Source organism: Engystomops pustulosus, chromosome 2 (genome assembly GCF_040894005.1).
Source record: "Engystomops pustulosus chromosome 2, aEngPut4.maternal, whole genome shotgun sequence".
In the NCBI taxonomy this organism is placed as follows: domain Eukaryota; kingdom Metazoa; phylum Chordata; class Amphibia; order Anura; family Leptodactylidae; genus Engystomops; species Engystomops pustulosus.
Window position 1 is genome coordinate 56,734,680 of NC_092412.1, and position 20,301 is coordinate 56,754,980.

At 43.5% G+C, this 20,301-nt stretch overlaps 1 protein-coding gene across 1 annotated transcript; it reads right to left on the minus strand.

The window, feature by feature from the left end:
- Positions 1-9,986: 9,986 nt before the first annotated feature.
- Positions 9,987-19,849, minus strand: SLC48A1 (solute carrier family 48 member 1). Its single transcript, XM_072134709.1, has 3 exons — positions 19,590-19,849; positions 11,664-11,831; positions 9,987-10,675 (listed from the first exon to the last, which is right to left on the minus strand). Exons 1-3 carry the CDS (start codon positions 19,822-19,824, stop codon positions 10,539-10,541), a joined length of 540 nt encoding a protein of 179 aa, XP_071990810.1. The 5' UTR covers positions 19,825-19,849; the 3' UTR covers positions 9,987-10,538.
- Positions 19,850-20,301: the final 452 nt, after the last annotated feature.

Below are 20,301 nucleotides of genomic sequence, written 5' to 3' on the forward strand. Positions count from 1 at the left end.
TGTGGCATCACCCCTAGGCGTGCTGATGCTGCTGGCCAGTGTACATCTCCCAATGTGGCACGTGGTTCCAGGCTATCATGGCACGCTGGTGAAATGAAGAGGACACTGAACGGTTAGCATTATTCAGGCAGGCGCTGCATCACAATGTGGTCAGTGTGAATACGCACTTTGCGTTTCGCCTTGGATCCTGCGCCTTCGCCAGGTGCTTGTTCCAAGGCAAAAACAACTGTGCTCAGTTTTTCCAGTCATCAGTGTGTAATCTATTGCTGTGCTGTACCTCCACAAAAACGATATGTCGTCTGTATTTGCGGATCCCCCCCAAGAAGGATGTCACTGGCTTGTCCCATTACCTTGAAGGGTCACATGATTGTGTTATCTAGCAACTGATTCACAAATACGGACAGCAGACAGCCACAACTTTCCTGCACTCTAGCTTCATGTCTATTCCATCTGCTTTAGAAATCTTATATTATATCAACAAGGTATTGAATACAAAAGGTGGAACCAGTTCTATCTAGGAGAAATACATTTTCTACAGGAGCTGGCATAGATGGGGCAGGATCTGCCACGTTCATCACCACATGATGTTATCAAGTCAACGCTATGAAAAAATTAAAAAAAAAAAAAGACCTGATAAACCATGAACATAAATACAATGAAAAGATGTCACATGTGGAAGGGTTAGAACCTTAATATTGATATACAGGCAGCACCTGCTTGACAGATGATCCCTAGTTACACACTGACCTCTCTGCCAACTGTGACCTCTCAGGATGCTGGTAATTTACTGAACTTTAATCCCAGGCTGCAGTGATCAACTGTAAGGAGTCTGCAATGAAGCTTTATTGTTAAAGGGGTTGGCATCTTTTCAATAATTCTCTTCCAGCAGACAGGTCTCTGCATGTATATGTACCTGTTCCTTTGCCTCCTTTGAAGCATCAGCTTTTCCCTGTTCTCATCATGCCTCCCCCCCTGCATATCTATACATTGGGATATTTATCATACGCTGGCGTTCGTGCACTTGTGGATGATTCCGCCACCCCTTGATGCATCACAGCCGGCCACTTTTTGCACATGAGGCAGCAATGATTGTCCCGGCGCAAGGACAGTAACGTCCCACTGGCGTGAAGGTGGTGGAGAGGGCAAAATAATCGCAAGTGCTAACAATAAGCTAACATTTGCGATTATTTCAGGGCCTCTACACTATGTCAGTGGCGCAGAGACCCTGATAAATATGCCCCAATGTTTCTCATTCATTCAGTCCATCCGAATAGTGTCACCAGTTTGTTTCACTGACAGACACAAGGAGGAGGGGCAGGATGAATCATAACTCTCCTGCTGCAGTCCCTCCTACTCAGCAGTGTTCAGACATGTAAATGAAGATCCACAGAGATTTTGCAGACAGCATTAAAGTAAGTAGCACATGGGCTACCTGTGTAAAAAAGTGGCCAACCCATTTAATCCTTGTTCCCTTGTCGACCCAAAATTTTTCAAATCCCATTGCCTCAGGGAACAAAAATTATTTGTCTGTGGTTACACTTAATAAATATACCAGTTCTGACTTGCATACAAATTCAGCTTAAGAACAAACCTGCAGAATATATCTTGTATGTAACCCGGGGACTGCCTGTATACTAAAAGATGTCACCATTAGTAATGAGTAGACCTAAACAACAAAGTTCAAATTCATACCAAACTTTACCAGTTTGGGTTCCCCAGGTTTGGCCAAAACTCCCTACCAGTAATGCCCACGATCAGTGTTGGCACTGACTTTGCCGGCAGAATTTAAACAGTTCACCCCCAATCTGTGCGCAGGTGTTACTGGTGGGGGTTTGGGTCCGGGTTCCCGAACAGATTTTTCAAACTCGGCTCAACCCGAGTCACGGGTCAGCTCACTACTAGTCACCATCACTGTACTCCTACACCCCGCTGTTCTTCAGAAGCCATCATGTATGGAGCTGTATATTAATTTCCTTAAGCTGTGGGGTGTACACTTTGCTGTCCCCATGGGATGATACACATAAACATAACAAGTAGACTGAAATATAAAAAATACATTCATACATGGTGGGTGTTCCTCAGGATCCCACCATAGTGTATAACAACCTATACAGTATGCAGAATTTTTCTGATCTAGCAGCTCTCATGTGGTTATCAGCTATATCTCCTGCACTGTAAATGACTTGCTGTCATTCTATAGAAAGCTGTTTACTTTCAGTGCACAGAACTCTGACCATTGTCATGTGATGTCACACAGGTGCACGGCTTGTTAGTATCACAGACAGTAATCAGATGTATGTGATATAACTGCCGTGCACCTGTGTGACCATGGTCAGATTTCTATCCACTGGAAATAAATTTAGAAGCTTTCTATAGAAGCACAGCAAGCAGAGATCTAGAAAACTGTGAGGAATTGATACAGAAAGTATATTGGAACTTTGTATAACATTTCATTATTCAAACAATATCCATTACTTGTTGAAATGGGAACACCCCTGTAAGTGCTTTAGGAAGTGTGTGGTAGTACAGTTCACCCTTTCAATCCTCAGCTATCACCCCTATTACCTATCATTGTGTGACTTTTTTTTTACTCTGGCTAATCTTTATAATGTATCACAGCATGTACTAATTAGGGGGAATTTATCATATGCTTGTGCACAGGGGGTGCAACCACTATACCGACTGCTATGGGGCTTGCAGTGTCAGGCTGGTGCCACACGTGACGCTTTGTCTCCGTTTTGAAACGCAAACAAAGCCGCACCCACCGGGGTGGGCCGCGGCCCGATCGCATTGGCGTTTCTATGGAAATGCCTGCGATTGGGAACAAGCCGCCGGTGTTTTGCATTAAATTAACTCAAAACACCGACGGCTCGTTCCCGATCGGCCCGCGGAAAACGCAGACAAAGAGTCATCTGTGGCACCAGCCTCAGGGGCCCCCGGCATCTGACCAGAATCATTACTTACATATTACGCTGCATACTGAACACAATTGTGTTCAAAAGTTTAAATACCCTGCATAATTTTGGCTTTCTTGTGTACAGTATATAATGTATGTGTAATAATATGATGTATATACATGTATACTGAATGTGTGTGTACTGTGGGTGTGTATAAGAAGTATACAGTAAATGTATAAAGTGTACAAATGAGTGCATAAATGTGTTCATGAGTTTATACTGTAAATGTCTATGAGTGAGGAACTGTATGTGTAGAATTATATAAATGTGTGAGTATAAAAATATGTTTATTTTTTTATGGGGAAGGGGGCCCCCATTCATAAGTCTGCTATGGGGCCCAGCATTTCCTAGTTACGCCCCTGCCCTTACAGATAATATCAGTAGATCAGAGCCTTCTAACGTATTTGGCGGGTACAGACTATAGCTAGTGCAGGCATGGGGCAGGCCCTGGTCCTCTAAAATGTCAGACACGTACACCTATCACACCCGTAAAGGAGGAAATAATCGCTATTCCTGGCGGTCCATTAGGAATTGCAATTTCAAGGTTTGTACGCAACAAAACTGTATATAATTTATATTAAACAGGGTCCCTTTAAAGCAGTTGTCCAGAGGCTGAAAGAGTTGTCTGCCTTCTTCCAAAAACAGCGCCACACCTGACCATGGCTGACCAGAGATGAATGGAACACAAAAGCCATTTCAGGACCTTTGAAGGTCCTCCAAAGGTCCTGAAACTGCAGATTGAAAGCACCAGAAAGAACATAATGTCCATTCCCCAAGAAGATGATTCTAGTATCATATGTGGGAAGTGAGTTCCAGACTTGTAGGCGCTATAGCCTGGGGGCCTTTAGAGGACTCTAGGACTTGCAAAAAAAAAGTCATATAATGCTATACTGTAGTATAGCATTATATGGTAAGATCAATCAGACCACCTAGGATTAAAGTACCCTAGGTGGTCTAAAAAAATTATTAAAAAAAATAAATAAAACAATAATACCCTAAAAGACCAAATCACCCCCCTTTGCCTACAACCGAGCTAAAAATAAACAATAAAAATCCTAAACATGTTGGGTATCGCTGCATCCCAGAAGCCCCAATCCAGCAATATATATAAAAATGGTTATTTAACCCCTAACAGAAAATAGTGCCCGAATGTCTGAAAACGCCATTTTGTCATTTTGCAACATTAAATTTTGAACAAAAAAGAATGATCTTACAGACCCCAAAATGGTATCAATGTAAACGTCATCATGACCTGCAAAAAAATATCACATTACACAGTTCCATCCACCAACATATGCAAAATTAAAGGGGTTTGGCCATGACAGAAAATTCTCAAATTTCAGTCCTCTAGTGATGTTTAACCCCTTACTTTACAATTTTACTCAGTTGTATTGCTGTTTTAGCTCCTATCTCTCAGTGATGGTCAGTGTAATATTCCAGAGTGTGGGCGGCAACTCTCTAAGCAGACATTTCATGATTCCTCTTTGCTGTGAAATGCTGTGTAGTGACAATGTGCTTTGAGTATCATGGTACAAGGTTTATATACACTCATGTACCTTCTGAACATTGTACTAGTATCTGACACATGGAAAGATAGATGAGACAGATCAGAGATGAGAAGGTCCATGAGGTGCATATTACACACAATGACAGTCAGCACTGCTACATCTCTGCTCTATCACATCAGAACTGCTGTGCCTCCCTACTCCTCCCCAGATAAATAACTTATCTGCCTGCAGCTTGTAGTTCTCCTCACGCTGCTGTAGTTGTTTGCCAGAAGGAAGTAAGTGTGTATCAGGGTGAGCTCATCCTAGAATACAGGGGGGGAAGGGCCGCTGCAGGGAGCAGAGAGAGAGAGAAACTCAGCTCCACAGCATCAGGCAAAATGGTTGCCAACACTAAATCACTCAGAAGATCCAGGGTCGGAAACCAGGGGCATCTGAAATTGTGTACAGCAGGACTGATAGAGACAGGTTGGACATATCTGTGAAATGCTGTATTTTTGTTAGTAACAGTGAAATACAGAATGTGTTATTATGTTATCCTGTGTGTATTTAAGAAACTTGTATTATGGGAATACTCCTTAAACATTTCTTTTTAGTACAAAAGATTAAACTAAAAAAAAAAAAAATCTACTAAGACCTATATTTGGTATCTTTGTGATTGTACTGGCCCAAAGAATATAGTAGAGGTGTCATTTAGGCTGTCATTTAAAACCAAAGCCAGTGATGTATCCAAATGTCAGGAACATGTTACCAGAACAGGCTTTCAGCCAGGACAGTGAGCAGATCTCATATAAAGGGTTACCGATTATTGAGCAATTAATAAACTATTTGTGTAAAACTCCCTTGTTCCCAGTGCCATATCACAAAGGAAATCTACCAACAAAATCCATCATGATAAACCAGGGACACTTACTCATAGAGCCAGGCACTGTGATTGTCGTAATCTTCCTATATTTGTTATCCATGGCCTCCTCCTTACTTAAAGGGAATCTGTCAGCAGGGACCGGTTGCAGAAGCCCATAACACCTGCAATGCAAATGTGTCTTTCTGCTTTCTCTAAGCATTTGCATTACAATATAATTAGGAGTTATAACTTACCTTGCATCCTGACAGAATCCCCTGTGTAGTCCCAGGGGTTGGGCTTTGGCTTGGATAAACAACATGTGACTTGTCTGTGCTGCAGACTGCTCAGCTCTTGGGGATTACAAAGGAGATCCCGCCAAAGATATGCAAATAATATTTTATTGTAAGATCAACTTACAGCATGCTGTGCAGGGACACAAAACGGGAACGCGTTTTCGGCTCGGTACACAAGGCTTTATCAACCAGGGTTCAGCTCAGCTCTTGGCCCTCACCTTTGTGCTCCTATACAGCTCCTCCCTCCTGCTCCTTCACAGAGCTCATTGTGTGGTGAGCTGACATCAGTTCGGGAGGAAGGAGCTGTACAGAAGCACAAAAGTGGGGGCCAATAGCCGAGTGGTCTGCAGCATAGACAAGTTACATGTTGTTTTGAATGCATCCAAACCAAAGCCCAACCCCTGGGACTACAGAGAGGATTCTGTTGGGGTGCAAGGTAAGTTATAACACACAATTACATTGTAATGCAAATGTATAGAGAAAGCCTAGAGACATATTTGCACTACAGGTGTGATGGGCTTTTGCAACCTGTCTTTAGTGAAAATGAGGTCCCTGGTAACAGGTTCTATTTAAAGGGGTTTTCCCTCAAATCCACAGGATAGGGCCTAATTTGCTGATCAGTGGGGGTTTGAGCAAGCTTAGGTGCAGGTTCATTTCTGAGAAAGAGTACTTCACATTTTAGCAGTAAAATTTCCAAAGTTTTGAAACTTTTCCAACACATACAAGCCGCTCCCTGCATACCAGTCTGATATGTGTCACATATCTGATCTACACCGATATAAAACCAGCACAAAAAGAAAAGGGATTTTCCATATTGATCAACTCCCATCATTCATGCAGTGATTTCATATAGTTGACCTCGCCCCCTACGTTACATTATAGAATCCTATGTGAAGACTGGAACCGCAAGCACAGGCAGGAATAGGACCTGCTCAGTTTTATAAATCCTTCACACAGATCAGTGAAATACACATTCATGTGCATGGATCCATCAAAATAAATGTGTCACTTTGCCTTCAACTGTGGTCCTGTTCACCATATGCATCATAGATTGTAAGCTCTTGTGAGCAGGGTCCGTGCTCCCATTGTTATATATGACCATTGTATTCTGTAAGGTCTTATTTTGTTTGTATAATGTTCCACATGATCGGTAAAGCCGTATAGAAATAAAGATAAGAACGATTCTAGAACGTCAGCTCGGATTTGTTACCTGCTGCTCCGTTCTACGGGACTGTCAGAAGTTATCATTTTTCCATTTCCTGTGAGCGAGAGGGAAATCCAGCCATTTATTGAAATAATGTGAGAACATGACATTTCTGAAGCCTGATCTACACAATAATTCACACTGCAGTGAGTGCATCCTGTATAAATCCTATAGGCTGCACTTCTGGTGTCCATCAAATTATACTCATCTGCCATCCACAGTTGTGACCTATAATCTGGGGGACTCAAGTGAATGGAATAGTAACATCTAAGCCTGAGTGTCACCTATACAAGGGGGATGATGGCAGCACTGGTGATCACCGTAATTTCCTAGACACTTATGAATTAACGGATAAGTGGCTGAGTGGGTAGCACTTCTGCCTTGCAGCGCTGGGGTCATGGGTTCGAATCCCACCCAGGTCAACATCTGTAAAGAGTTTGTATGTTCTCTCTGTGTTTGCGTGGGTTTCCTCTGGGTCCTCCGTTTTCCTCCCACACTCCAAAACATACTGTTAGGTTGTTTAGACTGTGAGCCTCATGTGGACAGGGACTGATTTGACATGCTTTGTGCAACGCTACCTAATCTGTGTGCGCTATATAAATAAAGAATTATTATAAGTGTAATTAGGAGGACAGCGTCTTGAAGCCTCGTGCCAATGTGACTAGAGCGAACGCCCGCTGTGTGCCGGAGGCATTCACGGATATCAGACACTCCCTTTCAAGCCTTTTGTAAGAGCTGATAATATTGTTCCTAGAAATCAGACAACGCTCCCCCTATCCTGCTCCGGTTATATAGACCCTTCGCTTTGATGTCTGTCTCCAGTAACATCTTGTATTTCATACTATGTATTTATACACATGTATCTGTGACATATGGGAAGATACTTATTTCCGAGAATCCAACAGCGATACCTGTAAATATCACAGTACACATGAACAGGGACTTCAACGACTGAACCCAGAACAGCTCCTTAGTGGTGGAGAGTGGAAAATATGAGTTAAAGGGGTTGGCCGCTTTACCACAAGTTTTCTGTAACGTGTGTTAGGGTGGATTTACATTTCCGATGTTGGTTCATGAACCACGGACCGTCATCACTGCTGGGGACAGACCTCTGTGTAGAATATTGATGCATAGAGCTCTTGTTTTCCTGATATGAAGCAGAGTCAATACTGCACATCAGGGAAACAATAGACAATCAATAAAGAAAATGGCTTTAAACTGAGCTACAATCCTGGAATATAAATGCATTTTTCACAGTCCTGCTGCTACAAACAACACAAACAAAAAGATATGGTTACGCTGATCTCCAGGGCCAATACGCAACACTGCTCGCATGGTTTCGTTTTACCTAGTAAGAACACATTGCAATTTTTTTTTATACAAATATATACAGCAGTTTCTGTATTAGTTATTGTGGGTCAAAACCAGGAGTGTTGTAGCAGAACCTTACGTCCGTTCAGCCTTCACACACAGTCTTGTATCCCTGATGTTAAAGGGGTATTCCAGGAATCAGCATAATTCATATACAAATAGGTACTCAAAATATAAGCTAATGTGTAATTAGTTGTTATTTAACCCCTTACCGACATGTGACATAGTACTACGTCACATGTCGGGTCCCGGTACATGAAGAGGGCTCGCGGACCGAGCCTTCTCCATAGCCGGTAAGTCTTTGCTGCATATTGCAGCAAAGGCTTACCGGTAACACCCGCCATCGGTGCCGGCAGCGATCGCGGGTGTTTTACCGCTGATCGCCGCCGGCAAAGGTGCCAGCGGCATCAAAAAGACGGCCTGCGCGCCGTCATCTTTCCCTGGATCGTCGTGACGTCATCGGGGAGCGGCGATCCGTCGCCATGGTAACCTCAGGTCTCACGAAGACCTGAAGCTACTTCGGGTTAACCCATTCATTACCATGTGCTGTCAGCACATGGTAATGTACGAGTAGTAAAATCCCCATATACTGCCATACTGTACTATGGCAGTATATGATAGGATCGTACAGACACCCTAGGGTTAAAGTACCCATGGTTAGTCTGAAAAATAGTAAAAATAAAAAAAAAAGTTAAAAAAAAAAACCTAAAAATTCAAATCACCCCGCTTTCCCTAGAATTGATATAAATATAAATAAACAGTAAAAATCATAAACACATTAGGTATTGCCACGTCCGAAAATGCCCGATCAAAATATGATCACGGTTTTTCACTGCGTTTAACCCCGTAATGGAAAAAACACCACCCACAGCTCTGTACACCAAAGTATGAAAAAGTTATTATCCCCAGAAGATGGCAAAATCCCCCAAAAAAATTTTGTACAGGAGGTTTTAATTTTTTTAAATGTATGAAAACATTATAAAACCTATATAAATTTGGTATCCCCGTAGTCGTACCGACCCAAAGAATAAAGTAGACATGTCATTTGGGGCGCACAGTGAAATCCGTAAAATCCAAGCCCACAAGAATACGGCACACATGCGTTTTTTTACCAATTTCACTGCACTTGGAATTTTTTTCCCGGTACACGGCATGAAATATTAAATACCACCATTTTGAAGTGTAATTTGTTACGCAGAAAATAAGCCGTCACACAGCTCTGGACATGAAAAAATAAAAAAAGTTACAGATTTTTGAATGTGGGGAGTGAAAAATGAAAACGCAAAATCGAAAAAGGGCCTGGGCAGGTCATGTGATCACCACTATGTTTGGCTCTAGTCAGTTGGTTGCAGTGCATCCAGTATGGCCAGTGTTGTGGTGATGGCAGGTACACATCATTACTATGGTAACAGAGCAGGACAGTCTGTTACATCATCACTGGGAGCAGAGTATAAGAGGGAGGAGGAGTTACTGAGAACTAAAGGATCATGGAACTTGTAGTTTCCGGTGGCGGCCATCTTAGTGATAACTCCACCTACTTTAGAGAGGTCATAAATTTTGTAAATCATAAAATCAAACTATTTAAGCTCCGTTTTGTGACGAATGACATTGCGTTTTGTTGTATTCATTTACTTATATCATCATGGGTTTTTGTGTCAGACGTTCATATTCCTGGAATACCCCTTTAAGTGTGAACTGTCCCTTAATGGCCAACAGCATAGTACAGAAGATAACCGCCAACCCCATAGAGGCGTAACACATTCAATCGACAAACCAGGACATCCTGACCACCGCTGCATTTTACAACCCATCTAGCTAAAAACTTTTTTTTTTTATTTATTATTTTTTTTAAACTTTGGAGGTTCAACCCCAAAAATATCCCTTATTTTTAGATACACAATGACATATACAATTAAGAAAGTTAGAAGCAGTTTAAAAGAAATTAAAAATCCTTGCGCCGTGGTGTCATTTACTAGATGGACTGACGCATGGTTGAATCCCCAGACCTAACCAATCCATTGCCATTGTGCAGAGCTGCGATGGATAAAGTGACCGTGCGATTCGTTCTGTCTGCGAGGAGCAGCGCTCAGAGACGGCTGTTACATTGTTCAGTAGCCACATAGGTTAAGGTGTAAAATATGAAAGAAAATGAGTTTTTGATAAAATACTTGATATGAAGGAAGAAGGTGCGGAAACCATGATAAGCATGTAATGTCCATTTTCTCCGAGGCTCCTTCGGTTCCTTGGAGCAGTTTCCTTTAGAAGTCTTTGTGGAATAGCTGAGCAAAGACATGGAGCTTTTTATATATTCAGAGACAATTTTAAAAAATCCTTCCAGTCACTAGGGGGGGGGGGGGGGGGGGGTCAGAAGTCACTGAGGATGCTGATATCAGCAAACTCTTTCCTGTAACGGTAGGAGTAGAGGCCCAGCAGGAAGGACCATTTCATGGACATGAAGCTCCATACACACGACAAGAAGTAACTCTTTGGATCCGTGACAGCTAGATAGGGACAAAGAGAACAAGAGACAGCGTGAAATAAGTGCACTTACTATCAAAGGAAACCTACCATCAAGTATGATAAACCAGGGACACTTACTTATAGACCCAGGCAATGGGTCTGTGGTAAACTTCTTATATTTGTTATCCCCTCACTTATAAAATCAACTTCAAATTATGCTAATGAGCCTGAAGGGCTCTGGGGGTTGTTCCCGGAGCCCCTCCGTGCTGCAGATTTAAAGACTGTTACACTGTGCAGGAGAACTTCCTCCCTCCCACTGCGTTCCAAGATTACAATAGTAAGGGGGACGTGCCAAGGGAGCAGAAGGGAGGGCGAGACATGCTCCTGCATAGTGTAACAGCCTATGAAGCTGCTGTATGGAGGGGGCTCTGGTAGATTTCCTTCAAAAGCGTTTCCCATAAACACTAGGAAGCCTCCACCTGCCAGTATAAGGCTGCATTCACACGAACATTGTGGGTGCGTATATTTACACCTATGGCGACGGTACGGTGCGGTGCCACACCGTAGTCTTTATGTTCTTTTTTTTTCTTTCAACTTGATATAGAACAGTTGGAATTTCTTTATATAAAAAACAAACAAACACATATAAATAATATATATATATATATATATATATATATATATATATATATATATATATATATCAGGTTAGCCCCTATCCACATGCTGATTGGTGGGGGGGTCTCAGTGACGGAACCCACGAGAATGAGGGACCGTTCAGATGCTGCTGCTCTATTCCTCTCTATGGCACTGATGGAGATTGCGGAGCGCCATACTTTTCTATCTCGGTCAGTTCCATAGACAGTGAATGATGCGACCAACACACTCCATTCTTTTGGAGTGCAATGGACCCTAATTCTTGCGACCTGTGGGGGTCCGACCACCGAGACCCCCAGGATGACATTCCTCCAGGCGCTGTTATTATGGCTATGGTTGTGTCAGTAACTCTCTGTTACAATAGATACTTACACTGATGATCAGCTATGGCTAAAGCCAGGAATGTGATGAATGCTATGACAGCAAGGATAAAGAAGAAAGCCCCAATACACAGAAAGAAGCGCAGACCCTTCAGCCATGTTCTCCAGAAGTCCTGGACATACATGATGTGTGTGATGAGGGCCCATAGGGCCAAAACTCCTGCAAGAGAAAAGAAACACACACACATTATGTTATTGTGCAGGGAGAAAGTCTATATGGAAATAAATGATCACTCCTAGTAACCCAAGTGTATTCAGCTAGTAATGCTATACATCCCATGTGTGTGCGCGCACAGCAGCTGACCCCCACATGTCACCAAATCAGGCTCCAACAGAACAAAACAACATAGCAAAACCTAAGAAATAGATAGACTGTAGACGCAACTGGAAATTGCGGCAGGTCGGATGCCTGGTCCAATGATTGCAGTACAGTATTTGAAGTGGCGCCCCCTATATATGGTGCCCCGGCTGATGACATGACTGGGAGATGAGTTGCCGAAGCGCAGGCTGCAAGGAGCTGACTATTACTGGCAATGTACAATGTGCCATCAGTTGATCAGTGAGGACCCCCGGTGGTCTCCAATGAATAGCGCATTCTAAGGATAAGCCTTTAAAAGGTCACTCTGGGAGGTTTTGCTTGCTTGATTTTGATTTCAAATTCCAACCCCCCCCCCCTGCCCCCATGAGGAATAAAACCACATGCTGCGCCATCACATTTCTATGTGTGATATTATTCCTCAATTGATACATAACACAGTAATCCAGACTTTGTTAGTTTGCAAGATTAACAAGTAGATTACACAATGTGCGGTGACTGTGCACAAACACAATGCAGAGAACTGATGACGCGGCAGCTTTCACATATCTTGCCCGGAAAAACACAGACGAGACAGACAGTCATACAGATGTAGCAGGCGACTCTGGTATAGACGCACTGATACATCTCACCCACTAGGTGCATGTCCTGAGAGGCAGTGAAAAGTAGGGGGCGCTATAAGCACAGCAATATCCATGTGCACAAGCAGCATTTGTACAGAGGGAAGTTTTCAGGTAAACAAAGAAGTGTGACATAAGACTCGTCACGTGGGAGGAAGCATCGGCATGAAATACTGCAGACCTGGGAAAAGAAAAGGGGAAGCACTGGCGAAACTGCAACTTTCAGAAAATATAAAAATGAACATAACTTTATGGCGTGATTCAGCGGTTTTGTAGAAAATCTGAAAGTGCAAAGTCACGGTGAAGGATGTGAAATGCCACGGCTCAGGACTGCACCCATCATGGTAGAGGTACACTGGCACATGTGTATGGGGACGGGCACATACACTCAGGAGGGGATGGGTGCAGATGACGCTATCATTTACTTGTTACACCGCACCCACTGCCATCCACAGGGGGCTGTGAGGCTCTAACAAGACCTGGTGGTACAGAACACGGGACTGGGTAGAGGACTATTTGTTGGGTTGCCGAAACAGGCGATAATGATAGATTGTCTGCCTGTGGTTGTTGCATACTGGATTGGGGTCTCGCAGGGTGCTGTCCTCACCCTCTTTGTTTACCCTTTACACAGCAGACTTCAAGTACCCTGGTCCATGAGTTTCTGGATGACCAGTTGTTTAAGGTTTGGCCCTGACCCATCCTTCTTCAAAGGGTTAACAAACTTCTTAAAATTGAATTTTCAGATATTGAGGTGCCAAACCAAAAAGAACTTTTTGCTGAGAAAAAATGCTAAATTTAAATGTGAGTAATTACCATGGAACATATGAACAATACTTAGACCAAAAAAAAAAAAAAGAGTTCCACAAACTGTATAATCCAATATTAATAATTTTTATTGTAGAAATTTTTTTTAAAAACATGAGAATATGTATATACAAGTTGATGGACAACTGTGCCCAGGGGAGATATACCCCGGCACTAGACAGCGTGGGCTGGGACTATATATAGTATTTTGCACAGTGGCAACATTCAAACATCATGATATTAATGATGGCATAAAGTATCATGTAGGCACCGGTGGGAGATATGTGACAAAAACCTTCTATGGGAGTTTGTCCACACCAGAGGTATAAGAGAAAAAATGATATGGATACATATAAAATCACAAAATAAACAAAAAAGTCAGACTATCCTCACCCATAGTGCAAATGAGCCCCACGCTGAGCCCGACGCACGTTTCAGCTGTCAAGCCTTCATCTGGGGGTCGACAGCTGAAACGTGCGTCGGGGTCAATGGGGGACGTATATCGGCCGTACATACGTCCCCAATGCGGCAGTGTGAATGAGGCCTTATACAGCTCTGTACATAGAAAAATTAAAAAGTTATGGATTTTGAAGGTGGGGAGAAAAAAAATGGATACACAAAAACAAAAAAGTGCAGTGGCGTTAAGGGGTTAATGTACTCAAAACACCGGAAATAGTGAGAACTGGCAGCAGGAAATCACACAAAATTATCGCTGATATGGATCGGTGATTCTTGTGTGACTCAAGTCCAAGGATACAAATATCTGGGAGTTTTTCTCGATGAGCCTCTGGATTGGAACTGAACACTGAAACTGTATTCCAAAGGTCAGCCAGGGTTGTTTTTCTTACGTAGACTTTGTTCTATTAATGTAAGAAACACGTGAAGACGTCGTATGACGCTGATGCGGCTGGGAGTTTGTCTTATGGGATAACTGGTTCAGCTTGGGAACCATAAAGACAGACATAGGATCAGTAGTGTTATAGAGAAGGATCCGGCAGTAACTGGTGGCGAGCTGAAGGGCTTTGCGAAGATAACAGAAAGCAGGTCACAATGGGTGAGGACACATCACTGAGAGGTGCTACTGCTTCTCTTTATTTACACTCCATCAAAGACTGCATATGAAAAATTCAACGTGTGAACTCATCCTTTAATAATATTTTTCATAATCGCAAGTTTTTGTGCAAAATGAGAGAGACATTTGTACGATGACATAACAATGATCAATGCCCTACTCCGGGGGTCTACCTGTAAACCTCCTACAACTAGAGGGGGCAGAGCCCAGGTTCTCTAGAACCTCTGCAGGACAAATCAAGTATAACAAAGTTCTTAGGAGGTGTCCAGGAGACAGAGATCCAGCACTATCCATAGGATAGGTCTTCAGATCAGCGGTGGACTGACACTGGGGACCCCCACCGCATTCAGAAGACCAGCTCCATTCTCTGTGTTGTCGGCCCCAGTGACTGAGCTCAGCTGCAGTTCCCAAGACCTCCCACTACACAGAGAATGGAGCTGTTCTCTGGATACCTCTGCCAGACAGCCACAGGGGCAGATGTACCCCTACTGGCCTATAACCTGCAGATTCTAAGACCACCAAAAGACAAAGCTAATTGAAAACGTTGACCCCTGGCACCACACTTCCCTGGCGCTCTCGGCTGCTAGGTATGTCGCATACAAATTCAATCAAGGTAAGGAATTAATTCTGTCCTGAAGTGTATAACTTATTGGCACCAGATCCGACTTATCTTGCAAAAAAGCAGCTGTTTCTGTGAAGCCAAGCAGAAAATATTCTATCCAGACAGAGACATCACCTTCCAAGAACGCTGCGAGGGATTTACTAAAGAAACACAACAGTCACACAACTGTTACTATATAGATACTACACCAAGAAGGAGAAATAAGGGGCGCCGTGGTTCTGATAGCAAGTCATGCGGCTCTGGGACCTGGAAGCCCCCCCCATATGTGGAGTCCCTCCATCTACAAATGCCACGGACAATCCGGTATAACATTTAGGGTACCCAAAGGCCACAGCGGATGCCGAGGGATTTTAAAATATTATATATATATTTTCTGGATACGCGTGAGACAAAGAAAATCTTGCAAAATCCCTGCCTAAAGGCTAGAGAGCACATTTAACACCCAGATTTGTGATGGCCATACATCAAGTATGTATCTGTATATCTCCATGTAAAGCTTTCTTATTACTGTGGGAGGACGTCTTCATGCTGCATCCTATGTCACACAGAGCTATTCTTTCATGCACCCAATGGAGCATGGCAGGGGGGCACAAGGGGTCTCTGGGGGGCACACAGGCAGTTGGAGGCGGGAGCGCTCCTGTCCATGTAACGGAGACAATAAAGAGGTAAATTAATCCGTTTGTACAGTTTGTACAGAGATTAATAGGGCAGATAATAGTACATTCTGTAATATGCTTTCTGAAAGAAAACTCTGGATGGCTTCTCCTATTTTCTCTGCCTTTACCCCTTATTTGTGTAAATCAGCTTTACAGCTGTATCCACTGATGGCTGCAAGATAAAGCATTTAAAGGGGTTTTCCCAGGAAGCTAAGTTAGGCCCTTCCACCGGATAGGGCCTAACCTGCTGATCAGTGGGGGTCTCAGTGCTGAGAGATTAATGTGCTAAGCGCATAGAGATTAATGGAGGAGAACAGTCATGGTCGGTCAGCTCCATTAGTCTGAGGAGCAGTGAGGGACCCCTTGTTCTCACGATCGGCGGGGGTGGATAGGGCCTAACTTTGCTTTGTGGGAAAACCCCTTTAATGACTTAAATGGATTGGCCACTTTTCAATAAAACTCTTTGGGTGCGTCCACACATTCAGTTTTTCACACTTCTTAATGATACGTCCTCGCCCATTATGATCCACACCTGCTTTTGGCTTCAAATACTGCATCTGAAAACTGAATGTGAGGCTGCACCCTTCTGCATGTATATGTACCTGCATCTTTGCCTCCTCCGATGGCTTCAGCCTTTCCCTGTTCTCATCATGCTGCCCCCTACATACAGTATGTAGAGTACACTTTACTCACTGCTCCATCTCTGGAAAGTCTACTCTCCTTAGACAGGCGAAGCATCAAAAGGAAAGGAAAATATTCTCTAGGTCAGGAAAGAGTTAATCATTAGCCTCCTTATCCCTCTGATGTGAAGGGACCACAGAAGGCTCACTACAAGAGAAAGAGCATATGAAGTATAATACAAAGTTTGCTATTATCACCAGCTCGATTCATTTCTGCCATAAAAAAAAAAAAAAACTCCATCGAAAACCATCTCCTTTTTTATAGATGATGATGATGATAGAGAACTTGACCTAAAGAAATTTGAAGACAATAACTTTCTCTCCACACCAACAGGAAAGGACGTCCCAATAATCACAGACTTGGTTCCATTAGCCCCACCAGATCTCTGTACATAGAATTTACTTTTAACAAAATAATTAAAAAACCTGAAGCCCTTCAAGAGACCCTTCTCTATCATCTATAAAATCCTCTCTAACGGGAAGACAGAACCTTCGTATTTATCGAGTTGGTTTATCCTGTTTTTAGACAGAAAAAAGAAAATAATCCATTTCTTTTATACAATAAGGTGCTTTTTAGGTGATGTAAACTTCCGGAGCAGCTGCATAGGATACATAACAGTACATCATCAATGGGCTGGAGAAGTCAGTGACATGGACCATACCATTTATCATGCGGAGCATTGCGCCGCTATTTCAAACTAGACCTCATAAAAAAAATGTTCCTGTGTGAAGATAATTTCTCATAAATGTAGTTATTCTGTCCCTTAGAAACGAGATACTTTCCTCAGATACGACCACTCCGCACTCTGGCAGCGGTGGCCAGACTTACGCTATAGAGTCCTGCCGGACCACCAGGGTTCAGCAATCATTACCACAGGACGGCTGGGGGACATGCAGTAACTCCAGGACATTTTATATATAATAACCTTTTGTTTCTTTGTGCGATCCCTCCAGCAGAGGTGGCCGTATCCGAGGAAGCCATCTCATTTCTAAGGGACAACATGGCTACATTTATGAGAAATTATCTTCACACAGGAACATTTTTTTAATAACATCTAATTGAAGAAATGTTTACATATGGCAGATTAATGAAACTTAATGTGAGTGCCCAGACGAGAATACCCCCATACGGCACTCTATACAATTTCTTGATGCAACCCTCTCCCTTTTTGCCTTCTGTTCCCCAACATATTAACAAATTAAAAAAATTAATTGTTTCAAAAGTTTTGTTTCTGATTAATGTAGCTTGTTACAGTAAACGGCCCATTGCTGGCAATCCCAGTGAGAGCTGTGGCCTCGTAATGTACATCAGAATGCCGGGATGTTAGCAGAGGCCGCTCTGGGTACTGCAGCATGGTCCCATTCACCAGGAGCATAAAAATATATGGATGGAGAAGAGTCTCCTACAGGAGGAGAAGGTCTATAATAACAAACTATGGACAACATGTTAACATTTGCTCTAAGATTTCATGCAACCCTTTACTGTCCAGCACTCACACAGGCGCTGCACCCCAACTAGTCATCAGTGCCAGCTCAGACCATGGGGCTCATTTACTAAGGGTCGCTGATCACATTTTCATCGGACTGTTCGTATATTTCGGGGATTACATGGCTTTGACAAGGAATTTAACACGTGGGATTGTGTCGCACGCGATCTGATTTTTGGCGCAGCTGCGCTGGCTTCCATGCGACACAAATTGGGGTGCATGTGGTTGGACGATACAACTGATTCGGACTGAGCACGGGATTTCACAGTGGGGCACATTTACTTACCCGGTCCTGTCGCAATCCCGCGGTGCGTTGTCCGATAAGGAATCGGGTCTGCCGGGATTCACAAAGCTCGTGTGCCCGTGTTCCTGCGCTGAGTTCCGCCAGAGTTCACCTTCGTCTTCCTGGGGCATGTGAGTGCTTGATCTTGTGACACAAATCCTTTTTTAAATTCCGTGGTATGTCTGAATCCGTTAGGTTGTCTGACGGCACGAGCATCCCCCCCCCCCATTTCTGTCGCACGCTAGCTGGCGCGGCAAAATTCGATTGCGTGCACCAAAATCTAAGGGCAATTCGGCACAAGATGAAAATGCGTCTGACGGACCCTTAGTAAATGAGCCCCAGTGTGTCGCAAGCATAAGCACTGACATGCACCACTAAAAAGATGATGAACTCTGTCGGACTTGAGCGGGGAAGTGACACATGCAGGATATCGGGCGCACGATCTTAGTGAATCGCTGCACAGTTAATTATCGTCGGACAATGCACTTTTGATGAACACCAGTGGATGGGTAAGTAAATGAGCCCCAATGAGTTCTCTAACCAGGAGGAGAAGTTCCAAGTCTCTGTTACTTCCTACACTGCTTTTATGGTGAAATATTTAAGTTTTCGATTTTACCTGGGTTTTTCACAACGGGAGGAAAAAAATAGGGGATGGGATAGATTTCCAGTGTAAGGCTCTGTCCACACTTCTATCATATCTGTCACTATGAACAGCACAGTATACAGGGACTGTTCATTCTTCTTAAAGGGGTTGAACAGTTTCAGCAAATGAATCGGTTTGTAATATTATATATATTTGTTTATATCCCCCCCTATGATTTGTAAAACGCCACAGAATTTGACGGCGCTATATAAACACAGATTATTATTATGAATGTTATTGTTTGGATAATGAAACATTCTACACGTTTGCAATATACTTTCTGTATCAAATCTGCCATTCTATAGGAAGTTTCATTGTTTGCTCCCAGTGGATAATAATCTGCCCCTGGTCATGTGATGTTACACAGGTGCAATCAGAGCTGTGTGTTATAAGGAGCTGTGCGCCTGTGTCACATGACCAGGGAAGTAAACAATGAAGATTCGTATATAATGACAGCAAGCAGAGATCTAGAAAACTGTAAGCAATTGAGACAAAGTATATTGAAAAACTGCATTACTTTGCATTATGTAAATAAATACATGAAACTGCCAAAATTGGACAAGCCCTTTAAGTCCCCATATCAGTAGTATGAGTGCCATGACCATTACCTGCCATGCTGATGCCACACTCCCCTTACCCTCCAGCTCTGCCCTCATACACATGACTGAGGGCAGCCACAGATGACAGCGATCAGCATGACATCACCTGCGGCTCAGCACACGGGATTGCCCCTACCTGACAGGCCCCCCATGGCCGCAGTCCACGGCTGCCCGAATGCCACATTCCACGCCAGGAAAGCCGACACACCAACTATGGTGCCCACTGTGGCGTATATGATCCGGATCCACAGCTGCTTGGTGACCGCCATGGAGACCCCGGGCGCCGCTCTCCGACAACACAGGGAGAAACCTCCGAGCACAGGGCTGCGCAAACAACAGCGCTCTCCACTGCCTCGGCGCGGATTGGTCATCACAACTGTCAGCTAAACATCTACCAGCCAATCCCGGCATTGTAAAGGGGCGGGATTGCGAAATGATGACCATTCAATAAACGCGGAGCTGCTAACCAATAGGAGAAGCGCTATCATGTTATGTTACCAGGCAGTTCTTGTGCCTGTGCACACCGGGATAGTAGGATGTGGATGAGGAGCGGTGACGTCACGTGATGTGACAGAGGCGGGGGGCGCCGAAGGGGGCTTCATGTTACCATGGAAATACTGGCACAGGTGGATAGAGGACTGAATGGAGGCTACATAGAGGGGGGTCACTATACATAGAGGGGGTCACCTGTCACTAGACATAGAGGGGTCACCTATCATTATACATAGAGGGGTCACCTGTCACTATACATAGAGGGGGTCACCTGTCATTATACATAGAGGGGTCACCTGTCATTATACATAGAGGGGTCACCTGTCACTATACATAGAGGGGTCACCTGTCACTAT

Bases quoted from the DNA above. Each gene is read 5' to 3' on its own strand.
- SLC48A1 (XM_072134709.1), bottom strand. From the start codon at position 19,824: ATGACCAATCCGCGCCGAGGCAGTGGAGAGCGCTGTTGTTTGCGCAGC. The intron at 11,832-19,589 runs GTAGGGGCAATC...TTTCTCTTGCAG, and splicing joins GGCCATGGGGGGCCTGTCAG to GAGTTTTGGCCCTATGGGCC. The intron at 10,676-11,663 runs GTAAGTATCTAT...GTCCCTATCTAG, and splicing joins AGCCATAGCTGATCATCAGT to CTGTCACGGATCCAAAGAGT.